Source organism: Siphateles boraxobius, unplaced genomic scaffold (assembly GCF_051911475.1).
Source record: "Siphateles boraxobius isolate OS27281-9 unplaced genomic scaffold, OSU_SipBor_1 24, whole genome shotgun sequence".
NCBI lineage: Eukaryota > Metazoa > Chordata > Actinopteri > Cypriniformes > Leuciscidae > Siphateles > Siphateles boraxobius.
In genome coordinates, this window is record NW_027508855.1 from 8,429,435 (window position 1) to 8,455,658 (window position 26,224).

The 26,224-nt window shown below is 40.3% G+C and overlaps 2 protein-coding genes across 2 annotated transcripts in view; both read right to left on the bottom strand.

Moving 5' to 3' along the window:
• Positions 1-3,550: 3,550 nt before the first annotated feature.
• vma21 (vacuolar ATPase assembly factor VMA21) lies at positions 3,551-5,362 on the bottom strand. The gene is made up of 4 exons (XM_077241216.1): positions 5,188-5,362; positions 4,836-4,945; positions 4,401-4,568; positions 3,551-4,286 (listed from the first exon to the last, which is right to left on the bottom strand). The coding sequence occupies exons 1-3, from the start codon at positions 5,247-5,249 to the stop codon at positions 4,426-4,428; spliced, it is 315 nt and encodes a 104-aa protein (XP_077097331.1). The 5' UTR covers positions 5,250-5,362; the 3' UTR covers positions 3,551-4,286; positions 4,401-4,425.
• A 2,951-nt stretch (positions 5,363-8,313) lies between these two features.
• Positions 8,314-26,224, bottom strand: part of mtnr1c (melatonin receptor 1C) — a 52,743-nt gene continuing 34,832 nt past the window's right edge. Inside the window, exon 2 of the mRNA XM_077241230.1 lies at positions 8,314-9,835. Within this exon, the coding sequence (XP_077097345.1) occupies positions 8,946-9,835 (890 nt within the window). The 3' untranslated portion in view covers positions 8,314-8,945. The remainder of the gene's footprint in view (positions 9,836-26,224) is intronic.

Here is a 26,224-nt window from a genome sequence, read left to right on the forward strand (position 1 = left end):
ATCATTACTGATCAAAAATGACAGTGCAGAAATCAAAACAGAACAGTTTGACGTGGAGTTACCACTGAATGCTGAGCGCTTGCAGACAGTTTAGATAAATGTGTTTACAAAGCCTCAAATTGGGAATTTAGAATTATTCTTTCTTTCCATCTCTCATTTTTCTCTCTCTCAGACTAAACTTGAAGTGATCGCTCTGAAAATTCCAAGATAATGTGAGAGAGAAACCAGTCTCCATGGCAATGGTCGCTAGTCGGTGAATCACCCTTAGTTACTATTGCACAATCAAAATACAGGATGAGAGTCCAAATTGTGTCCATGGTAACTACTTAGTAACTACTCTACTTAGGGAGCAGGATTCTGGTACTTCAGGTTGAGATGTCATTCTCACCAAAAATATTTTGCAATGTCTGAACCACTTTCTGGCCTTTCATTTCTCTTCAGATCCCACTAGTATTAGATCTGTGCCATGAGTCACCTGACTGACAACCAATGCTTCTCATATTCAGCATGAATTCCATCTCTAAATATGAACAAACTTAAATGAATACTATATTAAATGTAGTTCATCCATTATGTAACTGTACTGACATGGCAACGTGGCCAACTGACCAGCGGCCAAAGAATGAAATCCCATCACACTAACCATTATCTTTAACTGACATGTACTTCCTCCTACTTTATTCAGCTTTCTGTGTGTATCAGGCATCATCAATAGATTATATTTTTCTATATATAAAATGTATTATTATTATTTAATGGGGTTATTTTATAATTATTATCGAACAGTAAATTATATATTCAATATAATATTTATTTTTGATGAGTTTGGTGAGTGTTATTTAGATTAAGTTGCATGTGATGGGTGTGTTTGCATTAGTTGATATGATTTATGCACAGTCTCTAATGTATCTGAGTGTTGGTTGTATGTGTGTAAGTCTGCACTGGTCAAGACTTTCTTGATCTCAGTGAGTCCATGTATTGTCTGACTATGGAAAGCTGCATGCACACAGGAAATGGGGAGGATTATACAACATCCTCTCACCTCTCTGCATGTGTGTTTACATGACGGGAGTGAGTCACAGAGAATAATAGGGGAAGATTTGTGCACACACACACATACCCGCCCATAAACTCAAGTATATGCACACTCACAAGATATCACACATAGAGCTGGATTAATAATTATGATGATGACGCATAAATGGATGAAATATCTCCGTCATCTCTTTGTGTCTGGGGAGCTGCTGAATAGAATAAGTGAAGCAGAAATAGACTAGTGGTTCTATCATGTTCTGTGTTGATTTCAGGTCAGGACTGTCGGAGGAACAGTTGGATAACAGCTTTCCTTGCCCTATTTATCTGTAATGGCCCCCCATTGAGGAGTGAGAGCTGCTGTTGCTTTCGATGAGACCCGTGTTTTTCATTTATTCCTTTTCTCCTCCAGCTTCCCCTCAATTCTTCTCTCTTTTGTGCCACTGTATTATTGTGCTGATATTAACCAACTTGTGAAACTTTGCTCTCCATCTCCACTGTTATCAAGGCCGTGTATAATTCCTCATTAGAAACATATACATCAGGTCTTGCAGTAGTGGGACCACCTATTGCTCTGTTGCAGGAGAGCAGATGTGATTTTGCAGAACAATGTGGGACATGTGATTTACATAACATGCTTTAAACCGCCAATAAGCTTTGTTAATTGTGGCTTAAAGTCACCATGAAATCAAAATAGACCTTTTTTTCTAGCAGTCCTGAAGACCTTGATTAGCTGATTCAAGTGTGTTAGATTAGGGTTGGAGCAAAACTGCTGGAAAGTGGACCCTGAGGGCCAGAGTTGTGAACCCCTGTTTTAGACAACACTTCAGTGTATCTTGAACTTGTATTCTTAGTTGGATCTGGCAGCTTTGAGTAAGACGTTCATATTCAGTATGTGTCCAGATCATACATGGCCAACTTCTGCCCTGCAGAGTTTAGCTCCGACCCTGATAAAAAATCACCTGTCTGTAGCTTTTTTGTAATCCTGAAGACACTGATTAGCTTTGCTCGGGTGTGTTTGATTAGGGCTAGAGATGAACTCTGCAGGACACTGGCCCTCCCAAAACCGAAATTGCCTATCCCTGGTCTAGATGATGTAGGTGTAGCTGTATTTAACCATTTTTGATGAGGTCCACACTGGTTTCTGGTTTATTCTGTCCACACAGTCGTCATCAGCAGAAATAAATCTGATTAAGGAGTTGCAGCTTACATGTTGACTCCAGCTACGCTCTAATATTCATATAGCATAGCTTCTCATATTGTATTGCTTAAACATGAACTTCTCTTCTAATGTTCTATCATCTAGAGTTCAGTAGTGTAGTGTTCTCATAATGGAGAGAAAATAGGCAGTGGCCGGAGAAAACGGCGGAGCTGGAGGAAATTCTACTAATTCTCCTTTTCCACTCTTCCTCTTCCACTCAGACATGCTCTCAATATTTCCGCCTGGATGTTTCTCTTCTTTCCTTGCGCTCCTCCCCAGCTTCACTCCTCATGACATTTAACTCATTTTTTTTCCCTTCCAATGTTTTTCAGTCTATTATTTTCTGGCTCAGTCTGCATTAGCAGATGGTATGTTAAAGCCTTCATTCTTTCCACTATACCGGCTGTACCGATGGAAAAACAACACTGTCAGAATCTATTCAGACCAGAACCAAATTCATGAACTCATTTAAAACCAAAGCCATCCTTGGGGTTAGTGATTTGATGAGATTTGAGGGGCTCAAAGAGCCTTTTCGTTTGTATACGTATATGAAAAATATTATATATCCCGCTTTATTCTGAAGAGACTTTTTGCTCCAATTGTTAAATTTCTTCACTTCTTTCATTGCACAGTGTTATAGATGAGTCACCCGTTCTTCACTCTTGATTTGAGATAGTGGAACTGGATTCTATGGAGATGTTTCTCTTAATCTAAAACTAAAACTAACAGCAGGCTTGCCATGTTTCATCTTTTAGTATTTCCTTATATTTTTGTTAGCTATTCACTGCTTTAAGTATAAAATTAGTTTAAAATGACCATTAATGTAGTAGAGCTCAAGGCTGATCTCTTATAAAATTGGTCTCGTCTTAGTCTCAAACATGGGTATAAAGGAGTTTTATTTTTTTTATTAAAACAACACACACACACACACACACACACACACACACACACACACACACACACACACACACACACACACACACACAATCTTTGCATGTAAGGAGTTTCCTGTGTTGACTTGGGGTCATGCTCACTTGTCTAAACTGGGTTGAGAACTGCAGAAACTTCTCAATGATCATTTCACTAACCTCCATCACAGTCCCTATAGCTTAGGCTGCTTCGCTTGTCAAACATGATCACAACGAATTTCCGCTTGATAAATGTCCAGAGCTCGAAACTTGTAGCTACCACTTTTTATATTATAGACCGAACAGGACATGTGTTTAGTCATGTGAAATTATTGTTTTGAGTATATAATAATGTTAAGTGTCAGCATTTTAGTTTCATAGATTCATAGACCATTCATGAGAAACAATAGAAGGGTTCAGGATTCAGTTTATTAATTGTTGATTCCGTGTTATCATCAAATATTTGTGTGATTCATTAAAATATATTACAGCCACGGGGCAATCTAAATATTCAGATTAATGCTGTGATAATTAATTAATCACTTTCAATCATATTATCCTAAAAGAGGGCACAAAGATTAAAATGTGTTTGGGGGCAGATGGAGATCCAAAATAAAAAGCATATGAACTCTTATCCCACTCAACATGTCATTTTAATCAATATTTATAAATTATAAAATGTTATAAAACACTCTTTGGGCTTCAAGAGTGTGAATTTCCAGCAAGAATTGAGAAAATGAGAGCTCAAAAGATCAGCTTTAATTGATAAATAAAACATGGAATGACATTGGAATTTTTTTTAAACTTAACCACAGACACCCACTAATTTTAGCTCACCAACTGTCTACATGATGTTTGCGTAAAAATACAAGGGAAGACACAGAAATCATACAGAACAGCTTGAATCCAGTTCTGAATAAACTGATTTAATTCATTGGCTACGCTGAAATGAGGCAGATAATGACACTGCAGGAACAATGAACTTTCATGAGAACAGCTTGTCTTCTCTACTGTCTTGAATTAGCCCTGCACAAAAACACACAATATCATCTAAAACCTTCTGACACAACCTCCAGCCAGACCTAAAGATGACCTCGACCATAGCATGAGAAGAAGAAGAAATCAGGCTTCTTATCTCTGAAAGGCTGAGACATTCAGGAGAAAAGTACACACACACACACAGAGAGAGAGAGGTGTCACTCCATTATGATATTCTGGCTCATAAGAATAAGACAAAAGTGGCATGTGTGTGTTTTCACCTCTCCCTGCTGCTTCCAGTTTAGGTTAATCCTGTTTTCCCTCTCTCCATTGGCGTGATCCTTCATTCCATGCAACGTAAACAAAGAGTGCCAGAACCACGTGGACGGCAAGCACAGCAAGGATGGCAGCATAGAAATAGCTGTCATTGCTGGAGTAACCCAGAAAGGCTGTGAAGAAAAGAACAGAATAAGGAGAAATTATGGTAAAAGCAAAACAGCAACTAAGGACTTAATATAATGGTTTGTAGAGTAACATAGATATTTAGCACTGGAACTTTGAGTGGAATGTCCAACAATAATCAGAACAACAGCAGTCTTGATGATAATAATAATATTAAGTAGCCTCCCAGACAGTATGTTGCTGTCTGGGCTATTATTATTATTTAAATAAACGAGTAAATAAAGTTGGCTTATCAGCCTTTGGAAGCAAAATACCTTCAAAGAGAAAAGACTTTGATGTAAAATACAGTCCGATGGGGAGAGTTATCATCAGAATAGTGAAAAACAATAGTGTCTTGAGCACAGAGACAAGAGAACCGTCATTCCTAAATGAATACAAGAGGAAGAAAGAGACAAGGACAGATTAGACAAATTAATTTAGTAGAAATGTGAATTTTAAATGATTTGGAATCACCAAGTGCACCAAATACATTAATGATATTATATGTAAATGTTTATTTCATTTTAATCCGTTAGTTTCTTGGATTTAGTGATTGTGATTTTGGTGTGAGAGGTCACGGGAAGTCTGAGCAGAATAACGTTAAGTACATTATATCAAATATCTTACCCTTTGAAATCAGGCACGGTTCCGGGAATGGACCCGACATCTGTCTTGTCGTATTTTTCCATTGTGTATTTTTATTCATAGGCAAAAAAAAGAAAAATCTTGAAAGGAACTCAACCGCTGATAATTCCGTGCTGCGACATCTTGAATTATTTGCGCTTCCGGATCTTTGTCACATGATCTGGATGATCATAACAGCAGTTGTGTGCATGTTTGCGCATGTCCGCCAAGGGGCGCCGCAGTACTGCAACGTGTTTCCAGTAGTAGGCTATCAATGAGTATACCTGAAAACCACTGGTGACCTCTCTTCTCTCCTCTCAGCAACTTCTAGAAAAAGTACTAGATTTATTTATTTATTTATCTTTTTTTTAATCTATAATCTATTAGAGAAAACGGGGGGGGGGGGGGGGGGGGGGGGGATCAATGATTCTTATCTAATTTAAGAGATTATTTTTTAACTAGGAGAGATTGAAACCAACATAAAAAAAATCAATTCTGGAGAAATACAGCATTTATGGACTTTTGACTTAAAACCTAGTTACTGAGATAGCCATTGTGTTTTTGACAACTTCCCTTTATGACAACAGTATAGCTAGCCCCAAAATAGAACTATAAAAAAATGGCAACTAAAATCCTATCCTATAAGTATATATATATATAATTGTATATGATCATATATATATATATATATATATATATATATATATATAGAGGCCTATATATATAATTTTACTCAACTAAACTTTGAGATGTTTAATGTGTATGGTGGATGTGGCACTGCTAGAGCACTGAAAATGTCTTTGTAACAAAATAGATGGAGGATCTCTAGAAAAATTTGAAAATTGTAATATATTTTTTTCTTTCTTTTTTTTTATTAAATAGAGGAAACCGGGGCTAGTTGTCGAACATTTTACTGCATTATGGGCTTTGAGTTTGAAGGACAAAATGCTTGTAATTTAAAAAAGATTTTTGAACTTGACACAAACATAATAACCACAAACCAGTATTTGTGTAATTCGATTTTTGACTCAAAGCCTTTTAGTTAGATATAGCACTTGGGAAAATACCTGCTGGCCTCCCCTATACAGTAAATTATTCGAAAAAAACATGTAAATAAATTCATATTAGAAGATACATATAAATAAAAATGAGCAAATAAAATGTCTGCTCAAAATTAAGACCTGTGAGTCTCCAAAACCCTCAGTGCCGTATGTTTTTATTCCACTGAGCTTGAAAAGCATTTATGGCTCTTTATATCTGTGGCGCATCAGGGTTAATAATTCCAGACGTTCTTCGAAAATTACTGCTCTGGAGAATCTTATGTCAGGTTATCATCAGCTGTCCCTTTCAGCTAGCGCTTTAAGTGTCTGGAGAAGTGATGAATATCCCTCAAGGATAGGAGCATGAGTGTGTGGTGTGTGCAGAGTAAATGAAGGCAAGTGGGGAAAGTAATCAGGGAAGATAAAGAGTATGATTGACATATGATGTTCAGATAAATATAGGCAAGATACAGCAAGATAAGAAAGATAGGACTAAAAAGAAAGACTTAATTCTCAGCACCACTGCATGCAGACCACTCATATTGGAAATGCCCACTCTGATTGTAGGGAAATACAGAACAGTATGTAGATATCTATCAAAAAGATTTCACTAAATTAATTCTTGTTGCAAAAGTAAAAACATACAGCTCTATATACATTACTTACCAATGTATCATTTGTGTTACTCTAATGAGCATCAGTCTTATTTTCCTTTTTTATTACTGAAAAAAAAAAAAAACCCCACAAATCTTTTCAGTCCGTAACTTGGAGACTCGCTACCTGATATCCAAAGCATCCATATACAAAGAATTTACAATGGAATTTACACACAGAGCATCAAAACATATTTTTCTGTGTTGGTTGCCATGGTATCAGCCAATGTAGGAACTCAAGAGCAGACAGACTCGACAAATCCGGAGTAGTCTTATTTTCTCTTTTTTTTAGCTCAGGTCTGCTCTAACAAAAACATAAAAAGGCTGACAACCACTCCTTTTGTTAAGGAATGTTTATTCTACAAGGAATACCATTATAGGCTCCACACAGACGGTGCTAAAGGCATACCTCAGTTATAGGGAAAATATTTTTTTTCTTCACTACTGGCACCTGATGTAGTTTTTCTTCCTTGCCACAGTCAAAAAATATTAAAAATATTAAAAAATATTCATATTCAGTAATTTTATTGAATTAATGCACTGACATAATCAGATGAGAACAAAGGCTTAATACTGACACTTTGCCACATTGGCAGTGAGTGTTGAACTGAATTGACACTGTCACCTTCTGTAGACTTGCATGGCTACATTGAACTTGTTTCATAATTTATTAACTTTGCAACACTGACACAGTTGAGTTGAAACCACATTGAATTAAATTGAGCTGTACTGATACAAATACTTAAGTTATCCAGTTTTTAAGTCTGACCTCTGACAAGATTCCAAAGCAAACAACACATGGTGCTAATGTTGTGCTATACGTTCTCTGCTATACAGGTACAAAATCTGTCACTGGGCCGGTACCCTTTCAAAAGGTACGCCTTTGTACCTTAAGAGTGCATATTACATATTGGTACCAAAAGTGTACATATTAGTACTTGCAAATGGTACATATTATAACCATATTAGAAGAACCAACGCTATCTCATGACCAATTCGTACAAATTCGTACGAGTGATTAAAAGGTGGCTAACTCGTATATGAATTCGTACGATTTGTCTAAACCCACGTGATGGTTAGGTTTAGTACGAATTGCCGTGAGATTGGGTTGGAAGAATACCATCCCAGTGACAGCTTTTGTAATGAGAGTGTAGTACCTAAAAAATCACAATCCCAACCACAACCTCCATAGTGAAATTACAGATGAATAGACAGTGATTCCTTTTTTTTGAACCGTTACAATTTGGCGTCTGGGGAAAAAAGTTTAGTGTGTTGTAAATTAATAGTGCTCATAAATGGCTGTTGAGATAATATTCAAATATTCAAGAGACTTAGTCCCAGAAACAGTATTATATATGTCACAACTTCACAAGCAGGTCATTATTATGCAAAATATATTACTAAGTTGATACTTGTTCAAAATCCCTTCAACAAAGTTTGTACCATATTATTTATTTAAAAACATAAATTAATTCAATACATATTCCTTTCATTAACATTAGTTCATTTAAAAAAAAAAAACAGAAAATGGAATTTAAAAGATTCTGAAATCTTCTTACACAGGAGATATAATATAATATGGCTTTACAGTGAAAATAAATAATATGTTATATTATAAATATTGTGATTGTCTCCAAGGCGGATACCCAACATAATAGTCAGCCAGCTATTTATTATTAGTTCAATTAATGTGCCTGTAGCCCCAGCAATAGGGATGCTTTTCACCCAAATACAAGTTTAATTTCTTTGAACAAAACTAGAAAACAAGATCTTTGTCTTGAAAAATATTTGGTAATTTGTATTCTTATTTGCTATATAACCCTATAACATTTTAAAAACCTTAAATATTAGATAAACCTAGTACAGAATTGACTTTCTGCCCACAATCACATCAAGAATGAGCCAAATTTCCCAGTGTTTCATGAACCATGGATGATTATAAAAGTGCTGTGGGGATTTTTGCTGCAATCTAGAGAAAAATAAAAACATATGCGCATTTTACCCTGGTCCACCTCTTGGCCTGTTGTACCCTTATATTGTGGTTGTTAGGTAAATGGGGAGTGATCTACTAGAAAAGAGTATGTGTTACTCCGCCCTTATACATGTTGGTCTCTTTCACGTTATTATTAGTTCCTGCCGGTGACTGTTTACTCTTCATGGCTTCAGTGTTGTACCTTGAACTTTCACTGAATAGCGCTCTTGGGGTGCAGAGAGCACGAAGAATCTGTTTGTACTCTTGCCTAAAGTTCTGGTTGAGCAACCCATAGACTACAGCATTCAGACAACTGTTGAAATATGCCATAAAGTAGCTGGTAATAAACAGCCACTCCGGGACATTGGGTGCCACTCTTGCAGGGTTAACCGCCACGGCGAGCCCAATGAAGTTCAGGGGCGCCCAGCACACGGCGAACAGCACGAACACCACAAACATCGTTAAGAAATTCCTCATGTCAGCTGCTCTGACCTTTGGATTGGGCCGGACACGACTTTTGACCCTAATCACCAATGTCCATATACGCAGGTAACAGAAAGAAACCACACCCAGCGGGAGAAGGAAGTGGATCAGAACAACACAGACTGTATAAGAGGAGCTTGCTGTCTGGGTGAAAGTGCAGGAGAAGATGCGTGGGTCGTATTTTAGGGAGCCCACAAGGAAGTTGGGCACAGTGGCCAAAGCGGTTAGCATCCAGGTGAGCAGCAGATACAGGCAGGTGTTCCGGCGCGAATACAGTCGGTCGTAGTGAAGACTGTGGCAGATGTAGCAGTAGCGGTTGATGGCGATAGCTGTGATGTTGAAGACCGAACCGATCACACTCAGTCCCATTACAAAGCCACTCAGCTGGCAGTGCAGGGAGCCCATTGTCCAGCCATTGTGGAAGATAGCGAACAGAGCCAAGGGGTAGGGGTACAGCGCCACCACCAGGTCAGCAACAGAAAGACTCACCACAAAGATGTTACCTATGAGAGAGAGAAAAAGAGAGTGACAGATATAAATTCTATTTAAATATTTACATATATATTTAACTATCTAATTTATTTAAACCAATTACAATTACTCATGGCAACTGGGCAACCCAAACACAGCAGCAAAGTAAAATAAATAAATGATTCATTAAAGGGATAGGTCACCCAAAATAAAACAATTTGTCATTACTTGCATAAAAAAGAAGGTATTCTGAAAGCCATTGGTGTCCAAATAACATTAGAACCAATTGACCTCCATTTTATGGAAAAATAATAAATAAATAAATATTTCTTAGAAGAAGGAAACTATAAACCACGTGACAATTACTCATAACAACTGGACAAAGTAAATAAAAGTCTTACTTAAAAGAAAAGTTTACCCAAAATGAAAATTCTGAAAATTGGGTGAGTAAATGATGACAGAATTTTCATTATATTATTATAGTATATTACATTTGAATGCCAGTGGACAACATGGAGCCCACTGACTTCCATTGTATGGACAAAAAACAACAACAACAACGAGACACGAGGCATCGACATGAGGGTGATTAAATGATGACAGAATTTTCATTTTTGGGTGAACTAGCATATATGAATACATACAGTACATATGATGGGGGTATTCAAACTAATCACAATATTGAGAGTGTTGCTAGTAGATGTTCCCCCTGTATCTATTTGTGTCATGAGGTGGATCACATACGCTATGCTCTCTCCACTGTCATTGGTAGTCATATTATGTCATTGTACATTTGCATAGTGTTGAACTCTGTTCAACTTTGTTGCATCGCCAACGGTCTGTGTTGCTGATGTCACCTCAAATCACCAACTCACATTGAAAATGAATGACTTCCGGTTGCTTTGTCACTGCAAATTGCTGTCAGTGTGAACGCCCTTCAGTGGACCACAAGGACTGCTGTGCACAGGATGCCTTTGCCAGTTACCATTTGAGGGACAATGAGTAAATGTGTCTCTTTGTCTCTATCACCAAACCATTACTAAAAATTGTTACTATTACCTCTTGTTTTATCCCTTCACCTTTATTTTGTATCCTTCTAAATTGGTATTTATTTTGTTAATTGTCTATTTATCCTTATTTTAATAATTCATTTTACTTTGCATTTAAATTTATTTTATTCAGATAGATACTTTACTAAAGGAAATTATAAAGGTGCAAAAGCAGCCTGTTACAGAGCGGGCTTCCGCACCGCCTCCTCTTCACCACCAGAGGGAGCCTTCACCTGAATACTAGTTTACTCTGGAACTCAAATCCCCATAATGCTTCATACCTGGGACTGATTACGCACACACCTGCACCTCATTCAGACTCTCCATATAAGCCACACACAAACAGAAGTTCAGTGCAAAGTATTGCATTGCCCCGGCCTGTAATCACTGAGCGTTTTTCCCTATCTTGCTGATCTATTTGCTGACCTCGGATTGTTATCTCACTACTGCCTGTTTGCTGCCTGTTCTTGACTTGGATTGCCCTGGATTATTGTTTACTGCTGCCTGCCCTGATCTTCTGCCTGTTACCTGACTACTCTCTGTGCCTGCTCTCTGAATTCCCTGTTTTGCTGTTCCCTGACCCCTGCCTGTTTTACGTTTCTTCAATAAAGCTGCAAATGGATTCTACTCAGTCTCCAGACTCGTTACAGAATACTTCGCCGACAACGGATCCAGCAGCTGTTCGGCATATATCCACCGAACTCACCTCTCAAGCATCTCGTCTGGATCTACATCACCAACAACTTAGTCATTTGACTTCACTCACCGCAAAACTGGTTCAAGGTCTACGAGACCTACAAACTGCAATCACTAATCCTCCCGTTGCACCTGCCAGTCCTCCCTCAGGAAGTCCTCCATCGGCCGCCACTTCCTCAGTAAACCCACGGCTGGCTTTCCCCGAGAAATTTGATGGAAACCCCACGAAATGCAAAGGATTTCTGCTTCAATGTACTCTCTTTGTGGAACAGCAACCGTCATTATACACCACCAACGCAAGCCGGATTGCGTTCGTTTGTTCACTGCTCACGGGGCGAGCGCTAGAATGGGCTACGGCTGTCTGGAGAACTGATGGGTCTTCCTTCGCTACATTTAATGAATTTATGCAACAATTCCGTCATGTTTTTGATCATTCTACTGAGAGAGGAGACGCCGGGGAACAACTATTATCTCTCACTCAAGGGAGTAAAACTGCAGCCGAATATGCTCTAACTTTCCGCACGCTCGCAGCACAAACTGACTGGGTTGAAAGCACTTTGAAAACTCTCTTTCGCAAAGGTCTCACTATGGAACTCCAGTCTGAATTAGCCTGCCGTGATGAAGGGAGAACTATGACGGAGTACATCGATCTAGCCATTCAAGTGGATAATCTAATCCGCTCACGACGATCAGTTCGACCCGTGCAGCTATATCATCATGAAACACCCACTGAACATGAACCCATGCAGATTGGTTTTTCTGACATCACACCAGAGGAAAGAGAGCGCCGTAGACAACACAGATTGTGCATGTATTGTGGTCAAGCAGGACACATGAAATTTGCATGCCCAACCCGTCCATCTGCCCGTCCCCGTTCGGTGAGTCCACGCATTAAAATTCCCATAAATCCATCTAGTTTCAAATTGTCAGTAATTATCACGATAAGAGGAAAGAAGTTCAGAACCACAGCTCTCATTGACTACGGAGCCGCTGGGAACTTTATATCCCGTACATTTGCTGAACAATGCAGACTCAATCTAACACCTTGTCTTTCCTCCTTGGCAGTGGAGGCGTTAGACGTCATCAGTTTTTATGTCATTCAATCACCCCATCATCCCATTATATTGGGGCATCCCTGGTTATACACCCATAATCCACATGTTTCCTGGAAGGAGGGCCAAATCATACATTGGGATTCTTTATGCCAGAACCGTTGCCTGACTCCTGTGACTCGCATCCCGCATCCCCGGAAAAGTGAGCTCTCGAATCCAATCAGTTCTAGTCACCAATTACATAGGGTGAATCACATTCCTTTGCAAGGTACAGAGCCTGAATCCTCCTCTCATGAAGAGACTAACTTACCCACTGTATACACAGACCTCCTCGAAGCCTTTAGCAGGAAGAGGGCATCCCAGCTCCCCGAACATTGCCCTACTGACTGTGCCATAGACCTCCTTCCGGATACTTCTCCGTCTCATGGACGGATATTCCCTCTATCTCAACCTGAAACCGAAGCCATGAAAAACTACATCCAGGAGGAACTATCCAAAGGTTTCATCAGACCCTCAACTTCCCCTGCTGCTGCTGGATTTTTTTTTGTCAAGAAAAAGGACGGTGGTCTACGACCCTGCATTGACTACCGAGCATTAAATTATATCACAGTCAAGTTCCGCTACCCTCTACCACTCGTGCCTGCGGCACTCGAACAACTCCGCAAGGCCCAGTATTTCACTAAGCTGGACTTACGCAACGCCTATAATCTGATCCGTATTTGTGAGGGGGACGAGTGGAAGACGGCGTTTTCCACCACTAGTGGGCACTACGAATATTTGGTCATGCCTTTCGGTTTATCCAACAGTCCATCCGTTTCAATCCTTTATGAATGACATTTTCCGAGACATGCTGGACAAATGGGTGATTGTCTACATTGACGACATTCTCATTTATTCCAATTCCATGGAGGAACACATTCAGCAGGTCAGGCTGGTCCTTGAGCGACTCATACAACATCAACTCTACGCCAAAGCTGAGAAATGCGAATTCCACCAGACAAGTACATCCTTCTTGGGTTACATTATCGGTCACGAAGGGGTCGCTATGGACGAAAGGAAGGTAAAGGGAGTTCTGGACTGGCCGCTACCTGAAAACCCTCAAAGAATTACAACGTTTCCTGGGGTTCGCCAACTTCTACAGAAGATTCATTAGAAATTTCAGCATCATCGCAGCTCCATTAACCACGATGACCAAACGTCATTCGACTAGGTTAAAGTGGACAGAGGAAGCAGAACAGGCTTTCAAGGAACTCAAGTCCCGATTCACGTCCGCACCCATCCTCCATCACCCAGACCCTGAACGCCAATTCATTGTGGAGGTAGACGCTTCTAACACAGGAGTCGGGGCAGTACTATCAAAACGACAAGGTAATCCGGGGAAAATGTACCCGTGCGCCTTCTTCTCTCGCAAACTTACGCCAGCGGAACAAAATTACGACGTGGGAAACAGAGAACTGCTCGCGATGAAATTAGCACTGGAAGAATGGCGACACTGGCTGGAAGGAGCAAGCCAACCTTTTGTCGTACTCACCGATCATAAGAACCTGGAATATCTACGGTCAGCTAAACGTCTAAATCCACGACAGGCCAGATGGGCATTATTCTTTACTAGGTTTCAATTCACCGTCACCTATCGACCAGGAACCAAGAATATCAAAGCAGATGCTCTATCACGTCAAACAGAAAGCACAATTCAGAATCACACTCCCGAGAGCATAATTCAGACAAACCTACTGGTAGCCCCAGTACAGTGGGATATGGTCACGGAAATTCAACAGGCTAACAGTCAGGTGAGACCCCCTTCTGAATGTCCGGATAACTTATTGTTTGTTCCAGAACTGCTCCGCCCCCGGCTCCTTGATCATGTGCACTCCAGTCCCAGTTCAGGGCATCCAGGAATCACGGCTACCATTCACCTCTTGCAGAATCGCTTCTGGTGGCCGACGCTACGGATCGACACCACTATACATGTAAGGAACTGTGTCAGCTGTAATACGTCCAAATCACCCAGACAATTACCTGCTGGACTGTTAACACCACTTCCTACACCACGCCGCCCCTGGTCCCATATTGCAATTGACTTCATCACAGACCTACCTAAATCGCAAGGACACACTACCATACTCACCATTATTGACCGATACTCCAAAACCTGCCGTCTCATACCATTACCCAAACTCCCCACTGCGCTAGAAACAGCCGAGATTCTGTGCAACCAAGTGTTCCGCTTGTATGGGTTACCTGAGGACATTGTTTCCGACCGGGGTCCCCAATTCACATCTAGAGTTTGGACTGCATTCTTCAAAAATCTGAATATCAACATCAGTTTGACTTCAGGGTACCATCCACAATCTAACGGACAAACAGAACGTCTGAACCAGGATATCACACGTTTCCTAAGATCCTACTGCCAGAAGGAACAAACCGAATGGAGTCGGTATCTATTCTGGGCCGAATACGCACAAAACTCACTGATCAAACCTGCCCCAGGTATTACGCCTTTCAAATGCATCTTGGGCTTTCAACCTCCATTGTTCCCTTGGTCAGGGCAACCAACGGAACTACCGTCTGTCACAGAGTGGCTACGCAAGAGCGAGGTGATCTGGGATCAGGCTCATATTCATCTCCTTCATGCAGTCAGACGACAAGAACAACAGGCCAATCGTCATCGGCGCCCTGCTCCGAAATACAACGCTGGTCTGTGGGTGTGGCTCTCCACAAGAGATCTAAGACTTCGATTTCCCTGCCGCAAACTCAGCCCCAGGTATGTTGGACCATTTCAGATATTAAAACAAGTTTCCCCTGTATCTTTTCGTTTGGATTTGCCTGCTGACTACCGCATCTCTCCCACATTCCATGTATCTCTGTTGAAACCTGCCGGTGGGCCGAGAGGAGCGTCAGAAGTGGAAGCTACAGCTCCAGACCCCTCACCCATCCTGATTGACGGCGAGGAGGGGTATCGGGTGCACGAAGTGCTGGACTCCAGACGGCGGGGTAACGTCCTCCAATACCTGGTGGACTGGGAGGGGTACGGTCCGGAGGAACAATCTTGGGTCAATGCCGGAGATATCCTGGACCCATCACTCACTGAAGAGTTTCATCAAACATACCTGGAAAAACCGGCCCCTAGACCCCGTGGAAGACCCCGGCGTCGCCTGCCTTCTCGCCTCAGGAGCTGCTCGCAGGAGGGGGGCTCTGTTACAGAGCGGGCTTCCGCACCGCCTCCTCTTCACCACCAGAGGGAGCCTTCACCTGAATACTAGTTTACTCTGGAACTCAAATCCCCATAATGCTTCATACCTGGGACTGATTACGCACACACCTGCACCTCATTCAGACTCTCCATATAAGCCACACACAAACAGAAGTTCAGTGCAAAGTATTGCATTGCCCCGGCCTGTAATCACTGAGCGTTTTTCCCTATCTTGCTGATCTATTTGCTGACCTCGGATTGTTATCTCACTACTGCCTGTTTGCTGCCTGTCTTGACTTGGATTGCCCTGGATTATTGTTTACTGCTGCCTGCCCTGATCTTCTGCCTGTTACCTGACTACTCTCTGTGCCTGCTCTCTGAATTCCCTGTTTTGCTGTTCCCTGACCCCTGCCTGTTTGACGTTTCTTCAATAAAGCTGCAAATGGATTCTACTCAGTCTCCAGACTCATTACACAGCCAGACAAAAAATATACAGAGTCCCTAAAGGGGCATGAAGGAAAAAAATATGAGATGGGAGGGGAAAATATATTTCAATGCTTAAGCGTTCCCCCGAGAAACCGCATTTGCTTGCAAAATCTTTGTGTTCCCTCAAGAAACTTTGTGTTCGGAACGTTTCTCGGGGGAACACAAAACTTTTGTGAGCGAACAAAAGCATTAAAATATATATTTTCCCCAGCAACATGTCCCTTTAATTGCACCGTAAAAATTTAACCACATATTATACAGTAAATAACTAAATTATTACATTTTATTTCTTTAATTAAAAGCTAAGCAGCATATGAGTTGCCAATACAGAAAGACAGGTATTTGAATTTGAGAGACAAAAAAAAAAGAATGCACTGACTTTTCTTGCTCTGTGATATCAACAAATAGAGAATAGTGCATCTTTGAAAAGTGTGTTTGAAAAGTGTGTGTATGTGAAAGCTAGACAGAGAGAGTCAGAACTGTGTCTGTGTCAGAACTGTGTAGACCGACAGAATACAGACACCAATATGTAATTTATAACTCGATTAGGGAGGCGCTGTAATAACTTGTATCCCTGCAGAGTATCATAAGTCTCCTCACACTATTCCAGTGAGAGAGGATGCTGGCGCAGTTGACTGCCGCTTTTCAACCCATGCATTTTAGTTTTCATTTAATTAAATATTTTATCTATTTTTATTTTATTTTTCCAGTTTAGTTAAATGTTGTTTAATGTAGTTTAATACAATAATTTACTGTTATATTTTGTGAGGCGCTGGCTGCTTTTCTGCTGTCCTACTTTTGTGGCGTTCAGTCTCTGCATCACTGGTGTGGTATCTGTTTCTGGCCCTGTGTGTATCAATGATGATATGAGGTTGGGGTGTGTGTGGATCCATCGTTGGCCTGGTGTTCCGCTTGGGTATCGCCGAATGACATTTGTGACTCTTATACTGTGATTTTCACAGTTCTTCAAGAATTCTACTTGTAAGGTCAAATGGCTATCAGTTAAAAGTATCTTAGGCTTATCATTGATAATAAGTTGTGTTTCGAAACTCATGTTAAAGCAGTAGCTATGCAAAATAAAAAAGCCAGCAGCGGTTACACTGTCTTCAGAGCCTCTCTACTTTTAATATCAGTAGGACTCTTATGACTTTTCTATGTGCTGTTGGTATGGTAATGTAAACATCGAAATTCATTGAATGACATTGTCAACCAATAAGATTATTGGCATTAAGCAGACTGTGTTATCAAATAGCTTTGAACAGTTTGTCTTACGGAAAGCTAGAGCTTTTCTTGGAGATTTTACTTATTCACTGTTATTCCCACTGCTGGAAGGCTTTTAAACTTTTAAAATGTCAGAATGTTGTGTTTGTGGTTTGCGTTTTGTTTGTGTGTTTTGTATGATATGGTTACAAATTTCAGAGAAATACAATAAAAGCACCTTGTAACATACAGAGAAAAGCAAAAATGATTTGCCATGGAACAAACTATAGATTAATGAGATTGACTTATACACAAGACAAATTATATCTCATGTTTAACCAGACTAGAGACATCAGAGCCAGCCGCAAACATTCGAAGGACTAGCCGAGGAAAAGCTGTTCCAGTCGGGGTTAATGAGCGCTGAACTCCCGTTGATCGCCTGGATCTCACAACTCCGAAAACGTCAGATACATTTTTCAAATAGGCGCTATCTTTATAAATAAACCACAGATTTGAGCTTTAAACAACTACATTCTCGCCTGAAACACTATTAAAATTACATTTCGTGACACAATAACAGTAGTATTTTGATATCATGCAGGTTTTCTCCTCCGCTATTGACGCTTGCTGGTTGGTGCGAGATGCATTCTGGGATACCTGGCTGTCTCAAGTCTGCACAAGTCACCTCTCGATGCATCCTCTGTAAAAGGGGCGGATCAGGAACACATCCGGGGATTTGAACTGGACTTGGCAAGATGTGAACTTTGAATTGGAACAGTACTTGGGCAGAGACTGATGACGTTTCACAAGTCCACAAGAACACAAGTACAGACAAGAACGCATATTGAGAAACGGCCATTGTTTCTATGTCAGCCATCATGGCAACATACTCCCTTCTAAAATTGCACGAGAACACTCACCAGCGGACTTGTTAAATCTGGACCTTGCAAAAGATGTTCATTCATAGATGTTCCTTTGTATGATGCTCCGCAATCAAACAGAACTCTGATCTTTTGTTTTTTAGGATGATACACACCATGGTGAGGTATGTACCATAAGCGTCCATCAACTCTTTCCAGTTCAGCTGTGGGAACCTTTTCAGCATGGCCTTTAGCAATGACACTCACCATAAAGGTAGTATTATCAGCATGAAAAGAAGTGTTTCTTTGAAGTCTTCTTTGAAGATTCAGAGCACGTTGTTCCACGATTGTTCTATTCCTTGGCATTACCACCTCTTCATTTTTAAGGGGAAGACCAATGTAATAATGCCCGTTGATTAGTCTTGCTGACCGTGAAACAAAATCCAAGAATTTATGATCTTCCTTTGACAATCCTTGCTGTTCCTCTTGAACACATTCAGGAAAGTCAGCCTTAAACTGTTGCTCCCACATCTCATCCATTTTCATAACTTGGTCCATTAACTGCCCATCCAAGCATGGTCTTAAATGGCATATGGGCCATTGTCTTGGCTGCGAATAATCAGCCATGGCTTAAATGCCTCTGGCACATTAGCACCAATCATCAACTCTACATCAGCATCGATAGAAGGCAAACATCGGTGACTTAAATTAGGCCAACAAGCAAGATCGTTTTGTGTAGCGATGTTGGCTTTGCTTACAGGCATGGTCTTCTGCGTGTATACTTCTGGTAAAGTACAGTAATGCTCCTGATGCAATCCTGACACTTCCAAATCCCTAAGAACATAACAGAAGATGGACTTGTCCTGATTCATGGTTCTCATTAGAATGTTAATTTAATTTTCTTTCTAGAGAGATTGTGTCACGTTTTCTATGTGTTTAGTTCAGTTTTGAGATATTGGTGATTTTGGTTCAGTCCTGTTAGTTTTCCCACTCCTCGTTTGTGTTCAGTTTCTTCCCCTGTGTTCTGTTGATTATCCCATTAGTCCCAGTTCTTTTAAGCCTTGTGTTTTCCCTCAGTGTTTGTTGGTCGTCGTCCTTGTATGGTTGTGTTACAGAAGTCCTGGAGTTTTGTTCTTTTGTTCCTGTACATTCCTGTATGTTCCTGAAGTTAATTTTGTAAATAAATCAACTACTTTGAAGTTCCTGCATCCTCGTCTTCAGCTACCTGCACAACCCTGACAGAACGACCAACCAATAAAAAAACCCCAAAGATGAACAAGGGAAGAAGAGGAAAGAAGAAAAAGGTGAACCCAATTAACACACCTATCCTCTTTCAAAATGAGCGCTCTCTTGAGGAGTATGCAGGGCTTTACCTGGAGCTGTATGATGACATGTCGTTGGAGGAAGAAGAATTAACACAAAGTTTCTGGGGAGGATTAAAGGACCCGCTTGCCCAGCTGATTCTGGTAAAAGATCTCAATCTGTCATTTCTGGAATTCGTTGATCACACGCTATGGGCGTGTGGATCCAAATACCTTCTGGAAGATCTCCCACTCCAGCCAGTTCCAAGCCCGCCAGCGCCTGAGCTCATCGCCTGTCCCGCCAGAGCCAGAGCCAGTCTTCGAGCAAGAGCCAGAGCCAGTCTTCGAGCAAGAGCCAGAGCCAGTCTTCGAGCAACGGCCAGCCCCAGGGGTTCCTCGCTTCCCTGCTGTTCAGCCTGAGACTCTCGTGTGGCCCTGAGCCCGCAAGCTGGTTTTTAACAGTAGGGACCTGGGGGCAAAAATGGCGGATCCGGCGCTCCAATCCGTGCGATCAGCGTTCAAATCAGTTTTCCCTCTCCGGTCTTCAGTCCCAGGTCGTACTTCCACGTCCAGCCCAGAGTTTCCTTCGCCGCTGGTCCCGTCCAGTTCCGAGTCCCATGATGTGCTGGTCCCGTCCAGTTCCGAGTCCCATGATGTGCTGGCCCCGTCCAGTTCCGAGTCCCATGATGTGCTGGCCCCGTCCAGTTCCGAGTCCCATGATGTGCTGGCCCCGTCCAGTTCCGAGTCCCATGATGTGCTGGCCCCGTCCAGTTCCGAGTCCCATGATGTGCTGGTCCCGTCCAGTCCTGCGCCAGAGCCCGTTGATCCTGCGCCAGAGCCCGTTGATCCTGCGCCAGAGCCCGTTGATCCTGCGCCGGGGCCCGTTGATCCTGCGCCAGGGCCCGTTGATCCTGCGCCAGGGCCCGTTGATCCTGCGCCAGGGCCCGTTGATCCTGCGCCAGGGCCTGTTGATCCTACGCCAGGGCCCGTTGATCCTGCGCCAGGGCCCGTTGATAATGCGCCAGGGCCCGTTGATCCTGCGCCAGGGCCCGTTGATCCTGCACCAGATGCACCAGAGCCCACTGATCCTGCAACAGAGCCCACTGATCCTGCGCCAGTCCAGTCCAGCCCAGAGTTTCCTTTGCCGCTGGTCCTGCTTAGCTCAAAGCCCTCTTCACCGCTGGTCCTGCCCAGCCCAAGACCCTCGTTGCTTTCTTCGATTTTACACATACAGGAACGATAGACCGGATAGAATATGAAGAAGGCTTGGATGTTTGAAGTGGCATATCTTGCATGCTTCTCTCCTTACAATCACGGCTGATATGTCCTGTACATAAGCAACCAAATCAAATCCCCTTTTTCTTCAAGAAATTCATCTTTTCGCCATGAGATTTTCCAGCAAGCTTGTTACAGGAATCCAAAACATGTTCTCCTTCTTTGCTCAAGACACTTTACTCCCGTGGCATCTGCACATCTAATTTTTGCTATTCTTAGTCTTCGGATAAGCGTGACAAGAATGTAACTTCCAAAATCAGTTTCACTCAGTTGAATCCTCGTTCAATAAACGAGGTTGAGGTGTCCTCTATGATATAATTCTGGATAAGAAACTTGACTTTCTCTGCCTCTGTAAGACATGGCATCATCCAAATTACTGTTTAAATCCTATCTCACTATTCATTTCCAGTATGTATGTTTGGGGAAAAATAACATACAGAGTTGTTAACCGCAGGGTTCTCTGTTAGGGCTAATTTTGTTTCACATTTATATGTTGCCCCTTATATATCCTATGGCAGAATATTTTCTTAAAAGCAATGAGTCAAAAACTGAAATTCTACTTGTTGGAATGCCAAAAGCTCTGCATAAACTTTATTTCAATTCGTTAACTGATTCCTATTTAGCACCTCCATCGTTTCAAGTGCACTATCTTGGCGTTATTTTTGATGTGCAGTTGACATTCGATTCCCTCAACAACACTGTTTGGTGGCCCGAAAACGCAAACCTTGAAATAGGTTCCAAGGTGCAAGCCTAAAAAATAAATAAATAAATAAATAATATATATATATATATATATATATATATATATATATATATATATATATTCTCTCTCATCTCTGCGCAAGCTTTAAAAATGCAAACCCATGAAAACGCTGATAGCATGCACATGCGTATTACGTGTTTAGTCTATAGGTATGTGCGTTTGAATATATCATATATACTAATATACATAATATTCTCATCTCTTCCGTGAGTACTTAAAAAAAAAACTTTCCTTCTCTTTTAAATCTTTCCTTCCCTTTTAAATCTTCCCTTGTCTGGCTTTTGCTACTCTGAGCAATGCCTGAACTTTGTATTTTGAGCACTTCTTGCGTTGTTCTTGCCTCTTCACGATGACTCGCTTGCTTTAGTCCTCAGTTGTCACTAGTCACTTTGGATAAAAGCACCTGCTAAATGACTATATGTAAATGTAAATACATATGTGCGCAGGCGTGTAGTCTTTCTTTACAAATTGACCTAAACAAATTACTTGTCTGGCTTTAAAAATTTATAATAGAGAATTATTTATCGTTTCCGAGTAGCCATGTGAACCAGAACTATTTTGACAACATTTTATCTGTACAGAGGTAAAGGGAAGGAGAAGGGGGCCTTCACAGGGGAGAGACTAGTTGACACTTCAGGACTGCGTTGTCGTCGTGTCCAGGCGCAGGTCCTTCATCAGATCTGGATACGGCCTGGATCCGGCGGACTGTGGTCTCGAAAACTGCTTTTTTTTCCCACCTTATAAATATTGCCAGACTGAGACCTTCACTCTTCTTGCCCGATGTGGTAAGCTCTTTATTACGTCTAGGTCGTTCCATTTTGGAACGGTCAGTGTGCTGTCACTCACAGTAAGAATAAATTATGCACAGCATAACATTATAGCAAATTTCTGGTTGTGAATCTGCCGAGATTTTAATTCCCGAAAGACGTGATAACCTTTCACAGGTGAGAATGTGTTGGTTTGTATTTTTATATGTATTAACTCAATATGGTAAATTTTAATGTTGTATTAGCATATGCCCTCGTCTTGTAGTATTGTGCTAGTTTAGCAAAATCATCTGCTAAAGTCTATTGCAAATATAGATATTCATATATGCATCTAACTACGGTTGCAGACTGACAGTTAACTTGCTCTCGAGTGTTCAAGGACCGATCTTTTTGACCATCCCAATTTGGCAGACGGCTTATGTATAGCGGTCTGAGGCTACATCAATGTATATATATATATATATATATAAGGAAAGCCTTTGGCTTCAGTTGCAGAAGCCATGGGATAACATTAGTGTTGAAGTTCTCAGGAAATATATTGGCACTACCCCAGAGAGATGTGCTGCTGTAATTGCTGTAAAAGGTGGAAATACCAAAAATTAAAGTTCAAAATGGATAAAAACAGTACGACTCACGTAATCTAATATTTGTTGTGCTGAGAGCAACCATCTTGATGTTTTATAAACATTATGAAATCGTGTTTTGGAGGCAAAAAAGGTCAATATTTTCAGATCTCTCAGGTATTCTAATAAATCTGGCCACCATTATACACACACACACATATATATATATACAACAAATATTAGATTACGTGAGTCGTACTGTTTTTATCCATTTTGAACTTAAATTTTTGGTACAAAAATTAAACACACACACACACACACACACACACACACACACACACACACACACACACACACACACACACACACACACACACACACACACACATATATATATATATATATGTAACACACACACACACACATATATATATATATATATATATATATATGTAACACACACACACACACACACACACACATATATATATATATATGTGTGTGTGTGGTTTTAAGACTCATCTTTTTAAATCTGTTTGTCTTTGATTGTCTTTTTCTTTTGTTTATATTCTTTCTTTTTTTATTATTGTATTGCTGTTTTTATTATTATTACTCTGTGGTGTACTTTGGGTTTGAGAGAAAATCGCAAATAATGTATGGTAACACTTTAGTTTAGGGCCCAATTCTCACTATTAAGTGTCTGTTTATTAAAGCACATACCGGTATGCCTTATTCTGCATGTCTATACATCCCTTATCCTACCTAATACCTAAACTTAACTATTAATAAGCAGTAATTAGGAGTTTATTGTGGCAAAAGTCATAGTTAATAGTATTGTAGATCATAGTTAAAATTGGAAGCTAAACTAAAGTGTGACAAAGTATTATTATTATTATATACAACACCCTATAGATAAAGAGAAAAAAGACCCACTGCCAGACCTCAGAATTCAGCCTCATTCCATCTCAAAAATCCAAGATACATCAATCTTCTCTAAAAATTACCTCATTGTGCCTTTGCAAAAATGCATTCTTATTGAGTTGCCCCTATAGACCCATTTACAAATATTTTGCTGAATTCAAATGGAGCTCATTTCCGCAGTTTCAATTATTTTTTGACTCTTCGCAGGACTGTTCAGGTCACACTTGTTTTGCTCACAATTTTCCATTCCTGAACTCTCATTGACTGTTTCCCTCCATCACACTCTCCTTCTTGAACCAAAGGAGCTGAAAAGATTATGTGCCATGAAAACTGAATATGTTTGACAACTCATGAAGGTCGCAGTGAAACAGATTCAAACAGACTGATATCACCTATGATGTCCACTTATGCAAAGTATTATGAAGTGATTAGACTGGGCCACACTCTATTTAGGGTTAAAAAAAACACTCGCAGATAAAACAAAAAGCACATTTTTAGGTCTCTGGTATTCTGTCTCCTATAAAAAGCTGGAGTAAAGCATTTATGCCTCCTTCCCATTTAAACTACCTCCTTGGAGGTCAGTGATACCATTGGTGTCAGAACCAAGCCCTGCTTGTCATATGATAATTATTTACTTGAGGTCGGAGAACACTCAGCTTGTTCTGTCTGCAACAAATGCAGATTGTTGTGTAAAACTCCCTTTTCCCCCCAACCATAAGAGAAACAAGATTCAGTTACAGATTATGTCTGCCTGGTGAGCACAATCACACACAGACACAAAATGGGATTTTAGATAGCCCTAAATCTGCCCCTTTCTCACCATGTCACATTAAGCAGCAAACATGATTTATCCTACCATTTCATTTAAATCTATAGTGGCATTTTGACTAGTGTCTCAGCCTGCCAAACATTTGTCAACTCAAAGTCACAGCTGACAGGAAGTGTGCTTTGACAAGACCACCATCTTTTGCCATCTGTTTACCACAAGTCCAATAACCTGAAGCATCACACACAGGACGACAAACAGCCAGGCCTACTTTAGCTCTCTGTGCTGAAATTATCTACACTATTCATGGGGAAGTGTGCAGAATTCATAATCATGAAATATCTATACTTCTGAAATGTACTGTATGTTGTCATGATGATTGATACTTGTATAATAATTGATACTTGCATAATAATATCAAATCTATGTGTTGTGTTAAACTATTTATTTGATTAACTGGAGATGTATCATAAGCTCTAAAAAATGAAACTGTAACAAAATGAACCACGTTAGCAAATACACTGTAAAAAAAAAGTCTTAAGTAACCTTTATCCTTAAATTTATTGTAAAAATCAGAAGGGAAACCAAAGATCTCAAAAACAACCAGTTTATCGGTTGTTAATATGATGGCTTTTAAATCAAATGTTAATAAATATAATTACTAATTTTATTTTCAGAAATAACAATAAATCTGATTCACTAATCGTAATTATGCACATATTTGTGCGTAAAATAATTCATGCAGAAATCGGTCATTGAACAGAAGATTGTAAACACAGAGAAAAAATATGAATGGAGTTTATTGAATGACACACAGGTGATTAGCAGGTGAGTCTCTTGATTGCAGACAGTTCTGGTGATACTGGCATGTGAATCTTATCCTGTTGCAGGCAGTGAAGATATGTTTAGTTTAGTTTATTAGTTTATAATAAAGTGGAGAGTCCCTTTTGATAAAAAAGAGCAGCTTTAGCCTCTACGGCTAATTTCCAGTTGTCAATAAGCATACATCAAATAAAATACATTAGAATTATATTTAAAACAGGACTAAGCAAAAGGAAGTAGACATACTAAGCGTGTGGCACACAATTGAGACAAACACAAACAAAAAAGCGCAGATTGCAAGAGAATAAAAAACAGTTTATGCAATAAAACAGCACAAATCGACACAAAGAATACACAAAGGCCACATTGAAGCACGTACAGGACATAACATTGAGGCAGTCAGCACAAATCAAGTGGCAGTAGCATGACCATGTCACATCAAATACCCATCACAACTATCAAATTAATGTGTGCAGTTGTAATTGTCTGACAGCCAGTTTTCAAGGTGTATAGTAAAGGTGGAATACGTATGTATGTCTTTGATTGTAATGGGCAGTGAGTTCTAGTTTTGTATTGCTGTAACAGAAAATTATAATTTACCAAATGTGCTTTTCCTAAATGGCATTAGAAGGTCACCTCGTGTGGTGCTTCTGGTAATCTGACTGCTATTATTACGTTGGATTATGAATTAATTAAATGGAGCAGGA